Source organism: Lagopus muta, chromosome 5 (assembly GCF_023343835.1).
Source record: "Lagopus muta isolate bLagMut1 chromosome 5, bLagMut1 primary, whole genome shotgun sequence".
Lineage (NCBI taxonomy): Eukaryota > Metazoa > Chordata > Aves > Galliformes > Phasianidae > Lagopus > Lagopus muta.
Genome location: NC_064437.1, coordinates 48,712,446 through 48,725,322, shown reverse-complemented (window position 1 = coordinate 48,725,322; position 12,877 = coordinate 48,712,446). Strand labels below are relative to the sequence as shown.

At 39.2% G+C, this 12,877-nt stretch overlaps 1 protein-coding gene across 10 annotated transcripts in view; it reads left to right on the top strand.

The window, feature by feature from the left end:
• The window catches only part of ARHGAP22 (Rho GTPase activating protein 22), a 153,740-nt gene that overhangs the window by 44,704 nt on the left and 96,159 nt on the right, over positions 1-12,877 (top strand). For 8 of the 10 annotated variants that reach the window (XM_048946114.1, XM_048946109.1, XM_048946110.1 and 5 more), the window contains one exon: positions 6,141-6,218. The exons of the other annotated variants lie outside the window; for them this stretch is intronic. In XM_048946114.1, the coding sequence (XP_048802071.1) occupies positions 6,141-6,218 (78 nt within the window). The remainder of the gene's footprint in view (positions 1-6,140; positions 6,219-12,877) is intronic. 10 annotated transcript variants of the gene reach the window in all.

The window sequence follows — 12,877 nt, the reverse complement described above, 5'->3', positions numbered from 1 at the left end:
TTAGCCTGTTCATGCTTTCTTCTCCCACAGCTAATAAAGCTCAAAGTGGAATGGCAGAGTAAAGCATGGACACTTCAGCAATTGCTCTTATGTTCCAGGGTGCATTAGCATGTGGTGGGGGGGTGTTTCTAAAAAATTATTGGGATGGTCTGAGGGCAAGTGCAAAGTTTAGTTATTTGGGGCTGATCTTCACACATAGCAGCTACTATCTGAGAATGTCCTAGGGGAGTGTCGATGACTTAAATGCTTCTGGGTTTTTACTTTCTAGAAAGTTGATGTTTTAAATGCCATGTGGCAAATAGCTTGTCTCATTTCAATAATTTGCTCTTTGCAGCATTAAGAGAGGAGATGCACAAGTTGTGCAGAATCAGAGATCATTCTCTGAGATGGGAAGGTTTTTTATAGTCAAGGGAGTGGTGAAAAAGTTCAGAAGGTAGGACAAAATTGTTGTCTTTAGGGCATGGATTATTAGCAACTAACTGAAGAATAGCTTTTCTTTGTAGAAAACTTGATGAGTTGAAGGGTTTTTTCCCTCTTTAGGATGGATTCAGTCAGACTTCTCATGAAGAATGAGAGGGGGCATAAACATTAAAATTTTTCCTTAGTTAAGCTGATACCTTAATGACTAACATTGTCACCTGTGCAGGAAACCCAAGTTTCTCTTCCACCAAGTGAGGCCTGGACCCTGAATCTGTCATCTGTGAGTACCTTCCATCACTACTGGTCTTAGTGGGACAGATGGTTTTGCTTCACTTTTAACTCTGAAATTTAGAATAACTTTATTAACATCATTTTTGGAAGAATGTTTGCCCTTTTCACAAACTGGCATGTTGTGATTGAAAGCAGCTTTTCAGATAAACTCTCTCCTGATTCTTAATAACAGCTTGCCCCATAGTGCTGTTTGCTGAGGCTAACAGTGACAGCTCTTAGCTAGAGCTTTACGTGAAAAATAAGTGCATTATTGTGGTAATTATAACTTGATTTCATTGGAAACCACTGCTAAAGGGATTGATCTTGCTTGTCCCTTTTCCTCTTGGCTTTTTCCCCAATATACTCTGATTTCTCACTTTCACTGTTGTGACTGGGGGAAAAAAAGTCTTTGAAACCAGTTGGACTTGAGGTTGATCAAACAAAGACTGATGGAATATGCTTTATACTCCTCTTGAGTAATGCTACCAGCCCTCTCATTCAGACGATTCAGTCTCCGAATCTTGTCTTGGGCTTTGTGTAGGCTTAGCCAGAGCAAAGGTGCTTATGTTTGATTCACATTTAGAAGGTTATTTTCAAAGCTTTGTACTCTGGCATGCTGTTCAATTAATTATAAAGTCTGAGCTCAATATCAACAAACTGCCTTTTTCAAAAGGGATCTGAATTCAGCAGTGACTCTTTTAAATATGGACTTTGTTGTATTCTGCCAGTAGGCAGGCTTAAAATGCCTCATCCAGGAACTTCTTTGTAGGAGCTGTTTCACTGCCTTTTTAAACTATTAAATAGGATATTAATAAAGGCAGAATTGGAAGATGGGAATACTAACTCTTACAGGAACTTTAGTTGTTGACCATATGTTCTGCAGGGAGTGAAGTTTTGCTGCTGGCAGTGTTATGGAGTGGTTGTAGTGGCAGCTCTTTTGTCTTGTCTCAGTAGGGTGAATGGTGCCTGTAAAGCACTGCTCTGCAGTACACTTCTGTGTCTCAGGTGATCAACAGCAATTAGGTTAGTTTTGTGACCTTTTTATCTCAGTTCCTGTTGAGATGTGTAATTAAAATGCCTAGAGGAGTAATTAGAAATTCAGGCACTTAGAATCATTCTGTATTTTCTATCAATCAATGCATATTCCAGGTCTAACTATCAGCAGGAAGCTGAGTTTGCTGCTGGTAATTAATATTTTCTCCTGAAACCTACAGTTGACTACTGACTGCATCTCTGGATATGTGATGTTGGTTTTAGGGGGCTTTATTTAGGTTTCTGGTATTCAGCACTTAGCATAGGAAAAATAGTAGTTCTAGGTCCTACTGAAAAGAGTGAAGTGATATTATTTCAGCAGAGCACTTGTGGAAATGCTTAGCAAGCTTATGGACATCAATAAGTATCCATGACATTGCACTGACCTGTAGGAGAAGACAGATCTGCAGCAGAGCTGCCACTGTTACTGGCAGCTGATCTTTAATTCTTTTAATTCTGATCTTTACTGATCTTTAATTCTTCTGGAAGCCTGGAGTGCAACCGAAGGCAGAATATTGTCACTGAAAGTGGTAACTATCATAAGGAATATAAGCTAGACTTCCCATTTATTAAGGAGGGATAAAGCTAAAATATTTTCTCTGAACTGTCTTTATAATGGAGTGCCTAGCACAGTGAAATTGCACACCTTCTTTCCTGACAGTCTGGAAACTTTTTACTACCTTACAGTTTGGGTTTAAGACCTCCAAGGTAATACCAAGTACACTTGTAATACCAGATACATCTGCTGGCCTTTTGTCTGCTGCAGGGACTCCTTACATGCAAGATGAGTGCAGCCGAAGACCCTTTGAATATACATATGCTGTATTTTCATAACAAAAAATGCAAAATCTTGATTCTTTAGCGTGTGCTCTGCTTGCTCCATCAGCTCTTGAGCACTAGATGGTGCTGGTTCTTTCTACCTTGTGCTCGGAAACTTGCAATGGTTTTGGTATATCCTGCATCACTTGAATTTGAGTTCATTCTGTAAGAGGAAATTAGCCTCTCCTTGTTTCTCCATGTCTCCTCAAAAGCAACTCAACAAGTGAGAATTTCTGAAAGTGGTGTTGTCTATCCTCTGAAGCTATTTCTGTGCTCTGTAGGCAGAATATAGCATTGCATACATTTCCAAATGTTTGCCCTGCCATGAGCCACTTAATCTTCTTGGATCTATAAGATGCTACTGCAGGTTCTAAGCTGCAGACACAGGTGCCAAAATCAAGTGTTTGAAAGCATTCAATTTCAAATTCTTTGCTTGCTTCATGTTAGGATGGATTTCCTTCTTATGGAAGAGCAAAGCATGTGCTGTATGGATATGTGCAATAATGGCTGTATGGAAAAGCCACTTGAATCTAGTCCTCCACTCTTGAAGGTAAGCCATTCTCACCTGGGGCTTACTGGCTATTTTGTTGTATCTATCAGTTTTTCCCCATCCTGAACCTGACAAACTTATTTTTTGGAACATTTATCTTTTTTTTTTTTTTTTTTTTCCTCTTGTTTTAAGGAATAGGAATTAGCTTCCTCTGCCTGGGTATTCAAGTAAGAATTTGATCGAAAGTCTCACGGCATTGCTTCTTAGGGATTTGCCTGAAAAACACTAAAGGTCTTCCTCGGGGCAGCTCTTTCTCCTCAGCTAAAATGATTTTATGTGCCTGAAAACAAAAAATAGTTTTCATGGCCTGGCCAGACCCTGACAACTTAATTTAGGATCAGCAGAAGCACCAAGGGGCTGCCAGTGTTTCTGGGTTTGTTGTATAAATTGATTTGAGTTAAGCAACTGTTATTTGTGGAAGTTAATGGAGGCCCTGGCTTCACTCATAAAGACATTAGACATTAACAGTTCAAATCTGCAGGCAGGGCATCTCTTCTTACTAATCTCCTGATCCATGAATACTTGACTGTACCGTGTCATTGATTAATCTTTCTTGAAAGACAACCTGAAAAAAAAAGACTGAAACCTTGTCATCTGAATTTGTATAATCTTTACTGATTTCAGTAATGTTATGTTAGGTCCAGTGGTGTACAGAGATCAATACTCTATTGCCTACTTAAGGCAGTGGCTCATTACTGTTTAAGGTCTTAATACAGCAACCAGGCTTCCATATAGACGCATTACTAGGCTCCTCTTCCCTCCAAGGACTGTGATGCTCTTTGATAGTTATGAATTTTTTGGCTCACCTTGCATTGTCAATTGAAAACATGCTGAAGGGTATCAAAAGGCACCTGCAGCCAGTAAATTGTTTTTACTTTTCCCCCTTACCATATGCAGTGCCCAAGGCTTATGTTTGCATTTGGCATGCAAGGATTCTGCTTCATGCCTTTCTTTCATTAGATGCGTCTGATCTATTGCCTACATCCATCAGTGCTCTTGGGTAGTTTAAAGTGATCCTGGAAATGAACTGTGACAGCATATGAGTTCTTCTGTCCTGGAATCTGCATCTCCAGGAGAAACTCTACATCTGATCTCTAATCACTAGCACCTAGATATCTTGAATGCAAGCATTGGCTTTCAACAAAAATGCTGTTTTTTACAACTTCAGTTGCAACAGTATGTGACCTTCTAGGAAAGGAGCTTCACGAATGGCTTTTTCTGCTAGCAGAGATCATTAAGATATAATTTCTAACTGTTGTAGAGCAGCTTTCCTTAACCCATTGTATTTCTGAAAGTCAGATATGTTTGTATAGCATTTTGTGAGGGCTGCCCTTTGGATGCAGAGATGTGGTTCTGTAAGATGTTGTCACTGGAACCTGCAAGGCGTATTTTAATCCCATCAGGTTGGCTTTTTAGTGCAAATTAGGTAAGATTTTGAGCTCTTCTTCCTGTGATATTCCAGAGTAAGATCTGAGTATTTTGCCTTAAGGATGATATATTAAGCCCTGAGGAGCATGTGGTTGGTATAGATATAAATATATTTAGCATTTCAGTGCAGGAGTAGCTTTGTTTCATAAAGATGTGATATCAGTCTGTTAGTGCAATCTATTATATGGTCCCTTCCCTGTATTTCTTGGTATTTGGAAATGAAGTCTTCAATGCTGTCTTGACTCTTGTGTGCTCTGATGGTACTGCTTGATGTTCAGCTGTGTTCTGCACCAGAAGCAGCTGTGTTCCCTTTTTGTAATAAGGACGAGTGAGTTTTGTGTTTCATGCTATACTTAGGATGCCTCAGATGAAGATATCCAGCTGACTAACATGAAGTAAAGCAAATAAGCAATGTAGTTCATAGAACACAACAAATGTTAGAGATAGTAAAGATGAGTGTTAGAGGTCAGCATTACTACAAAGAAGGAAAATATTAACCTGCTTAGATACCCAAGCCACAAATGTTTTGCCAATTGAATAGTCTTGTTGAGGTGAGTTGAACGCTAAGTCATGTGGTATTGGGTCCTTCATTTGAAGTTCATCTCACTTGCCTTTTGCTATTTAATGGGTTAATTCTTTTCCCTAGCTGCCTGAAACAGTCAGGTAACTTTACTGATAAAGTGTATTTCAGATTAATTTGTGGGCTTCTGTTAGTCATCTGAGCTAGAGAGTCACGTTTGCTTGCTCTTTTCCATAGGTTGTCCTTGGGACTGCTTTCTTTTTGATTTTCTACACTTGAACTTTTTAAGGGTCGCCATCTCTGCTGAGTGGTTCCTGTTTCTTTGTTTCTTTCTTCCTTTCTTTAAACTCAGATAGTACAAGTAAATAGTTGAATTTTGAGGGGGTGGATGATGATTCTTGGGAGTTTAAATTTTTTTAAATGATTATGGATCCTGAAGTTGGCAGCAGATACACGTGTCTGTTGTGCAGTTCATGCTGCTTTTGTGTTTGAAATAGCAGGAATAAAAGACAGACACTTAAGTTTGTAAACGTAAAATTTTGTTGATGGGGAACTTAATTTCTGCTCCAGTCATACTGTTGTTATCACAGAATAACTGGAACATATGCAGCATTTAATGACTTGTAGCTTTACTCCTATTTCCTGCCTGATTTGGGTTGCTGTGGATCTGAGTTTCTGTGGTATGCAGCAGGTGCAGGCTACGCAGAATATACATACTCTATTCCATATCCTCTTTCCTCTCTTCTGAGCAGTGCTTCAGTCACATTATGCTCATTGAAAATAGAGCAAGAAGCAGGGCTGGTTGTCTCTAAACCAGGGCTGGACATCACCTAGGTGAAATAAACCAGAATGTTTGTTCCGCAGAGTGCTCCAGAAGGGAATTCTGACACCTATAGAACATTACTTATCTGAAGAATAGAAATGAAACCATAACCTGGGAACACACTATGTAATAACAAACCTGTTAGGCAGCACTTCTGCTGCTGCTGAGGTAGCTGTTAGTGCTGGTGGCTGAACTGCTCAGTATAATATTCTGACTTCAAAATGCCATCTGCAAATAGTTCTGGTAAGAAAAATAAAACATGTTTCCTTTTCACACAGCCCATGTGATAGCACAATGGGGAAGGAACAGCGAGGCTGATAACATGCTTCTCCAGTGTCCGAATAGAAATCTAATTGGTAAGCTGCTATCTGATTTGTTTATGAAGCTGTTTGTGAATGTTGCCCTAATGTCAATTGGAAATGGCAGCTGGCCTGATGTCAAACAGCTGTGATGATTCACATGCAACCCACTCTGTTTTTGTCTGAAATGCTACAGGGATAGCCAGTGTGCTATCAGCGTGAACCAGCTTGTGCTGGGCTGTCTGAACCTCACAGAGAAGAGGAGGAAGTAGGGCAAAGATGTATTGCCTATGGAGAAACACTTTAGATTTATACCTTACTGAGAAAGTAGCCATATGAAAAAGTAACAGTAATGTTACATGTAAAAGCTTTCTTAGCCTTCCTATGCTACTCTAGGCATTTCCAAAGTAGTGGTTATGTATGGTGACTGAACGAAAAGGGCTTGGTGTTGGAGTGCTTATATGTGCTTTTTAAATAATTTTTCAGATTCTTATACTATGCACGTGTCTGTACTTAGCTTTACCCTTGGGTAGGGTCTTATCAACATGATTGCCCATAAAATACTTTCCACATTGATCCTATTATCAAGATTCACTTGTGTTACCCAGGAAGTCAGAGTAGGTAATGACAAAGGTCTCTCTTGTGCATAGTGTTTATGAATAAACTTAAAAAGGTGCAATTTACTGCAGGGTAACAAACTCACCTGACACCTGAACTGCTGGAAATACAGGCTCTGTACTTTCCGAAGGTCTAATGCAACATGAAGAATGGAAAAGTGTGAAACAAGCAGAACAATTTAGTTTCCTTGGGGCAGCAAAGAGAAGTGGTGACATTAATCAGCTTAGAAATGAAATGCTTGCAATTTTAATACTTGAAGGTGTCCTTGGGAAATGGAGATGGAGAACCAAGGAATTGTGGGTTTTGAAATCAGTAAATTTTGGAATATCTATTTCTGTCAATTCTTGATGTTTAAAGAAATTTGTTCAGAAAGAGATGGATGTGAAATCTTTGACATGTCCAGCATGTGCGTGGCTTTTTGTTTGCTTGTTTTTTTGTGATGAAGCTCTTCTAACAGATAAATCCTGTAGATCCTTGAGTATTGGCTTTACATGCATTGCAGACGCAGATAGCAGTTACTCTTTCCTGATTGCTGTGAAGAAATTAATTCTACTGTATTAGAGTAACTCAAACAGATCCTGTTGTTTGGGTTTAAATATCTTTGTCTTAAAGGGGAGGCACTGTAACACTTTTGCTTGAGACCTAGTTACTGACCGGTGTGACTGTTTTATTTGTCCTATATATTTATTCCAGGAGTAATTTTAACTCCTTTTTCTAGTGACCTATGTGTAGGTTCCTGTTAAGTCATGCATGAGCTTGTCATTGTTTTTCTGAGGAGTGCATGGATGTGTCTGATATTACGTAAAGAATGTAATCCCATTTTACATAGCATTGAAGTAGCAGAACTGAGCTATGCTAGTAAAGAAGCTTTAAACTCCTTACTAGAAATTACTTTGGTTTTATTACTTCAACAGTATGTTTCTAAACAAATGTAAAATCCCTGACCTTGAAGAAACACAGTTTTTGTGACCATTCAAGATTTTTTTTTTTAAAGCAACATCAACATGTTGAGTCCTAAGAACATTTACTGAAGTGTAGTTGATCTGTGTTGAATTTAGTGCCTTTTTCTCCTCATAAACCTCTCAGTCTTTATAGTACCTATTGCAGTGGATTCTGTTCAAGGTACTGTATTGTGGAACAAAAGAAGTGAGGCAGCTGGGGTCAGGAATATGTTCTGTTTAGTGTAGCATGTTCTGATAAGTGTAATCTTCCTAATTTTCTACAAGCTCTCCAGTTGAAATGATTGTGATTTCTTTCATTAGAAAGACAAAGTTCAGGTTACTTATAATTATAGAATTGTTCCTTTTAGGAGCCTGTTTGCTTTCTCATAGTTTGTTTTCCATCTCTGTTCTGTCAGGTGCACAGCCTAGTGCACACACATTCTTTTAAAGTCTGACTTTGAATCTCAGCCAATGGAGATAGATACATTTCTAACTGCAGGATTAAACAGTGTTCTACATCCATAAACCACTGCTCTTCTAACTGAATTCCACTTAAGATCTTGATAGATCCTTGTCCCCACCTGGTACCAAAGAGATGCTGTATATCATGCTGAACTCATGAAATACTGTTGTTAGTTCTGGGATCTGCTTTTAATCAGGAGGTGTCTGACACTCGTGAAAGCTTTGAGAAGGGTGTGTGTAAGATAATGAAGAGCTATGAAATCAAAAGAATACTATGTTAAAAGGGGAAGCATCTGTGAGGCCTTGAGGAAGAGTTGTGCATTGTGTAAAAGATAGTATAAAAGCTGTGCTGCTTCATTTAGTCTGGTGTTGTGGATTTAATATTCATTTCTAGCTACGCTAATGTGAGAATCCTCTTACTGTAGGAGGGGGCATCTCTTTTAATAGGAGAGGCTGATAGAGTTGAGACTGCCTGAAGACAGACTTGGGAGGGGGGATCTTACCAATCTCTGTAAAGACTTGAAGAGAGAGTGCCAACAGGATGGAGCCAGGCTCTTCTCAGTGGTGCTTAGTGCCAGGACAGGGGGCAGTGGATACAAACTCAAACACAGGAGGTTCCATCTGAACATCAGGAAGCACTTCTTTACTATACAAGTGATGGAGCACTGGAAGAGGCTATCTGAAGAGATGGTTGAATATCCTCCTTGGAAGTCTTCTGAAGCTGCTTCAGTGTGGTGCTGTACACCCTGCTCTGAGTGTCACTGCTGCATAGGGGTAGGACCACGTGGACCCAGAGGTCCCTGCCAACCTCACCTAAACTGTGATTCGCACTAAAACTGTGTGCTTTACTGTTCATTCCCTGTGGTCTCCAAATAGTGGGGAGTTGGCCAGGAACAACTATGAATGCATTGACACTGGTAAGAAAGGATTTGTCATACAGAGTAGGATTTGTTGAAGTTGGCCAGTGTGCCTACCTGCACTGACAGAAATAAGAGCACAGCAGCAAGAGCTGTCCTAGCGTACTCCTTCAATCAGTGTACGCTGTCTTTTCACCAACAAAAATGGAACAGTAAGGATATCAGCTTTTCCAGGAACAGGTGCAAAGGATTCATTAGAAAGGAGACTTTGTCCATGGGCAGAGCTTACTGGGGATTTTTTGTTCTTCCTCAGTGCTTTAATGCCAAAACCCTAAGAGCTTGATAATATCTCTGAGGCAGACACCCTAAAGAGAGGACTTGTTAGGGTTAGAGGTACAGGATTTACTCTCTGAAAGGTATATAGGAACTTGTAACAAAGCTTTCCTCATTTGTTTTCAGTTGCACCTAAAATTTGTTTTGAATTTACTTAGGAGGCTGTGAGCTTCTCATGTACGCCAGATGGTCTATTAGAATTCATAGACTCTTTTATCTTTCTCGCAAGGTTCCTTAATCTCAACAAGTGTTTTAGGTCAGAGAGGTGGAAGGAATAAAGAAGGTGGAAACCTGGAAAAATACCTTTTGAAACATAGGTGACAGAAAAAAAATGTGAAAAATGCCAGTGCAGATTATTTAATATATAGCTGTCTGTTATGGCTTCAGATGCAGAAATTCTTTCGGAAGCACAGTGATTAGAGAGAAGAGGAAGGAAATAGACATCAAATCAGAGTAACTTTTTCATAAATTCAGGATCTTGCAACTTTCTGGACTAGAAACTTCTAATAGGGCCAGGTTATAAGTTCTGAAATGCTCTTGCTGACTCACCAGTTGGGTGACTTTTGTCCTTTAAGAATGTACTACTTTCTTTAAACCTATAGTGTGTCTCATCGTTACTGTGTCCTATTATTTCCTTTAGCCACACTGGGCTTGTGTTGTATGACCTCTGAAGAGGCAGTTACAAAATTTGCACCTGCAAGCAATACCTACCTCATACCATCTAGTGATGTATCTACAGTGTCAACTCCTGTTCTTTTGTGGAGGAGCGAGCTAGAAATACCTCCAAACCACAAAGATCTGATACTTCTGTCAGCAAGTTATATTTCAGACTCTTACCAACCTGGAGAACTGGGATTTGCAAAAGCATTTCTTTCACAGTTTATATTAAAGGCTTTAGAAGCACATATTTAAAGGATTGAGCTTTTGGAGGCAGAAGGATAATGGGATCTGGAAGATTGTTTAGGCTTCTCTGATCACAGAGGAAAGAAATCATGGGGAAAGTAGCATTATCACCTTATAGTTGAATACCTGATCTCTTGTCTTAGGTACTTAAAAGAGATGAAGAAGGTCTTCAAGGGAGTTTTAATATTAGGAGATATACAAACAAAGGCTGAGTGTAACGCACTCTTCTACCTTTGTTATATAGCCAAAATACTCTTAATTTCCTGAGATCCAGTGGAGAGTAGGAATTTTGTGTGGATGCATCCATTTAAAAATGCTTAGATGGAATTGTAATTTAAAAGTCATTCCAGAAGCTTAATCTTTTTGAAAGCATCTTAAAATATCTGCAAACAATTAAATTACCCAACTGAGTAGTGCTTTGCTGCAGTGTTTGCACCATGCAGCACTATTTTGACACACAAAGTTCGTTCAAACTGAAAATGGGAAAGTCCAGTTCTGGGTTTCTTGAAACACAGTCTTGATGTTTCTGAAGTAAAATAGGGAATCTGGCACTTGTCTGATGAAGAGGCATAGATCAGGAGTTGGAAGGACAGAGTTTTGTTAGATTTTGGCAAAACTGTTCTCTGCTTTGAGGATCCTACGTTGAGTTTCTGGTCTTTACTGGAGCAATTGATGCTTTCTACTGCCCCAGTAGGAGCTCACTATTTGTCAGGCAAAATCTGTCTGTAGATTGGAGATTGGTTTATGATCTCTGCAAAGACATCAGCATGGCCCAGTAAGTTGCACTGTTGCTTTCCTCAAATAGACTGTGCTCTAATCAGATAACAGTATTAATAAACTTTATTCTCCTTTGCCCTAAGCAGATCCAGCCAGAGCTTTCCTGCATGGTGATATGCAGTAGCATGGGTTGCCTATCTAGTACTCAGGATAGATTTTCTGCTTTTGATTTTCAATTTGTACTACTTTGGTGATTTATGTCATTACAAAACATCTCGCTTGTGGTTTCCTTTTTTATTCATCTTAATGAAAAAAACTTCTCAGATTTTGCTGCAGTTCAGTCCTGTACAGTCCTTCCCTGGCCTTTCTGTTGCCTGTGGATTCAGTAATGGAGAGTCACAGGGTTTTCTCAGTTACTTGGTAAGCCACCTGTACTGTGATTTACCATGTCTTGGTAATCAAATAGGGAATAATGTGGGTTGAATCTGATTTCTCTCTCTCTCTCTTTCTCCAAAAAAAAAACAAAACAAAAAAAAAAAAAAAACAAAAAAACAAAAAAACAAAAAAAAAACAACAAAAACAAACCTCCACTAAAGAGAGCTGTTAGCAGTTTACTCATGTGAGGGTGTTCATAATATAAATACATCTGTGGATCAAATTATATTGGCGAAACTTGATTAACTTCACTTATTCTCCTGGATTTTCAACACAGGTAAGTATAAATGTTCAGCTTTTCACTGGTACATCAGTACTCTGTACTGGCTGGCTCCAGTCTGTCCTTATGAAGTGCAGAATCACTTGTTTTATTATTAATGGCTCAAAATATTGCCAGTATTTGTATTCTTCAGACCAGTTTGTGCCATAGAGGTTCTGAGAGAAAATGAAAATTTTGTAGTCCTTGCCTTATGTCTGAAGCTTGAAAAAGAGCATTTGCCCTATTCTAGAGCTACAGTTCTGACTTTTGTGATTTGGTAATCATGAGAAATATGTCTCCTACTAAGAGAATAAAAAAATATCGCATCTGGAATGAATTGTTGAAATAGAATAGCATATTCTTTTTTTTCTTTCCCCCTGAATAGAAGTGGTTGGCTTAAATCTTTGTCTCTGGTTTCCAGACATTTAACTTGGTCCTTAAATAGGAAAGTTCATTACTTGTCCAGCACTGTTTAGCAGCCAGTTTTCCTTTCAGAGTAGAAGCCAGGAGAAGCCATATTTCTGAAGAAAGGGGAGGGGGTTGTAAACTTAAAATTGGAAATTTCAGATAGCAAAACAGAGAGCTGTAGCTGGAATGACGTGCCAAGTGTATGGTTTGGGGGTTGTTTGTTTGTTTTTGGAGAACTTAGGACTTGGAAAAACTCAGTCTGCACCAATTCATTTCACAGAGACTTGTTAAGGACTTCATGTTTCTGAAAGATCAGCCAAATTGCTCAGTGCTCAAAGTAAAGATTTAGACATCGAACTCTGGGCTCCTGTTCTTGTAAATCTTACTCTCAAGTTGGTATGTGCGGTTAAAGGCTAAGACATACATCATGAACCATGCATCTAGAAGGTCAAATTACTAAGAATTACAGAAAACTTACTTTCTACAGCTCCTGCTGTACACAATGAGTTATGTATGCTAGCAGAGGTAACTCAAAATCTTACTGCATATTGAGAGGGTTTTGTTGCTCAAAAAGCTTTGCTCACAGCTCTCAGAGCATTCTCTTCTGCAGTGCCTGCCCTGCCTGGGACTGGGTCATTGGTTCTCTTGCTCATCGCTTCTGAACTTAACACTTGACTGAAGTGCTGTGCTCCCTTTGCATGTGAGCTTCTGGCTACAACAAAGCCCAACAGAGTCCAAAAAAGGTCCCATACCTGGCTGCAATGCTGAGCGGTGTTGCTCCTT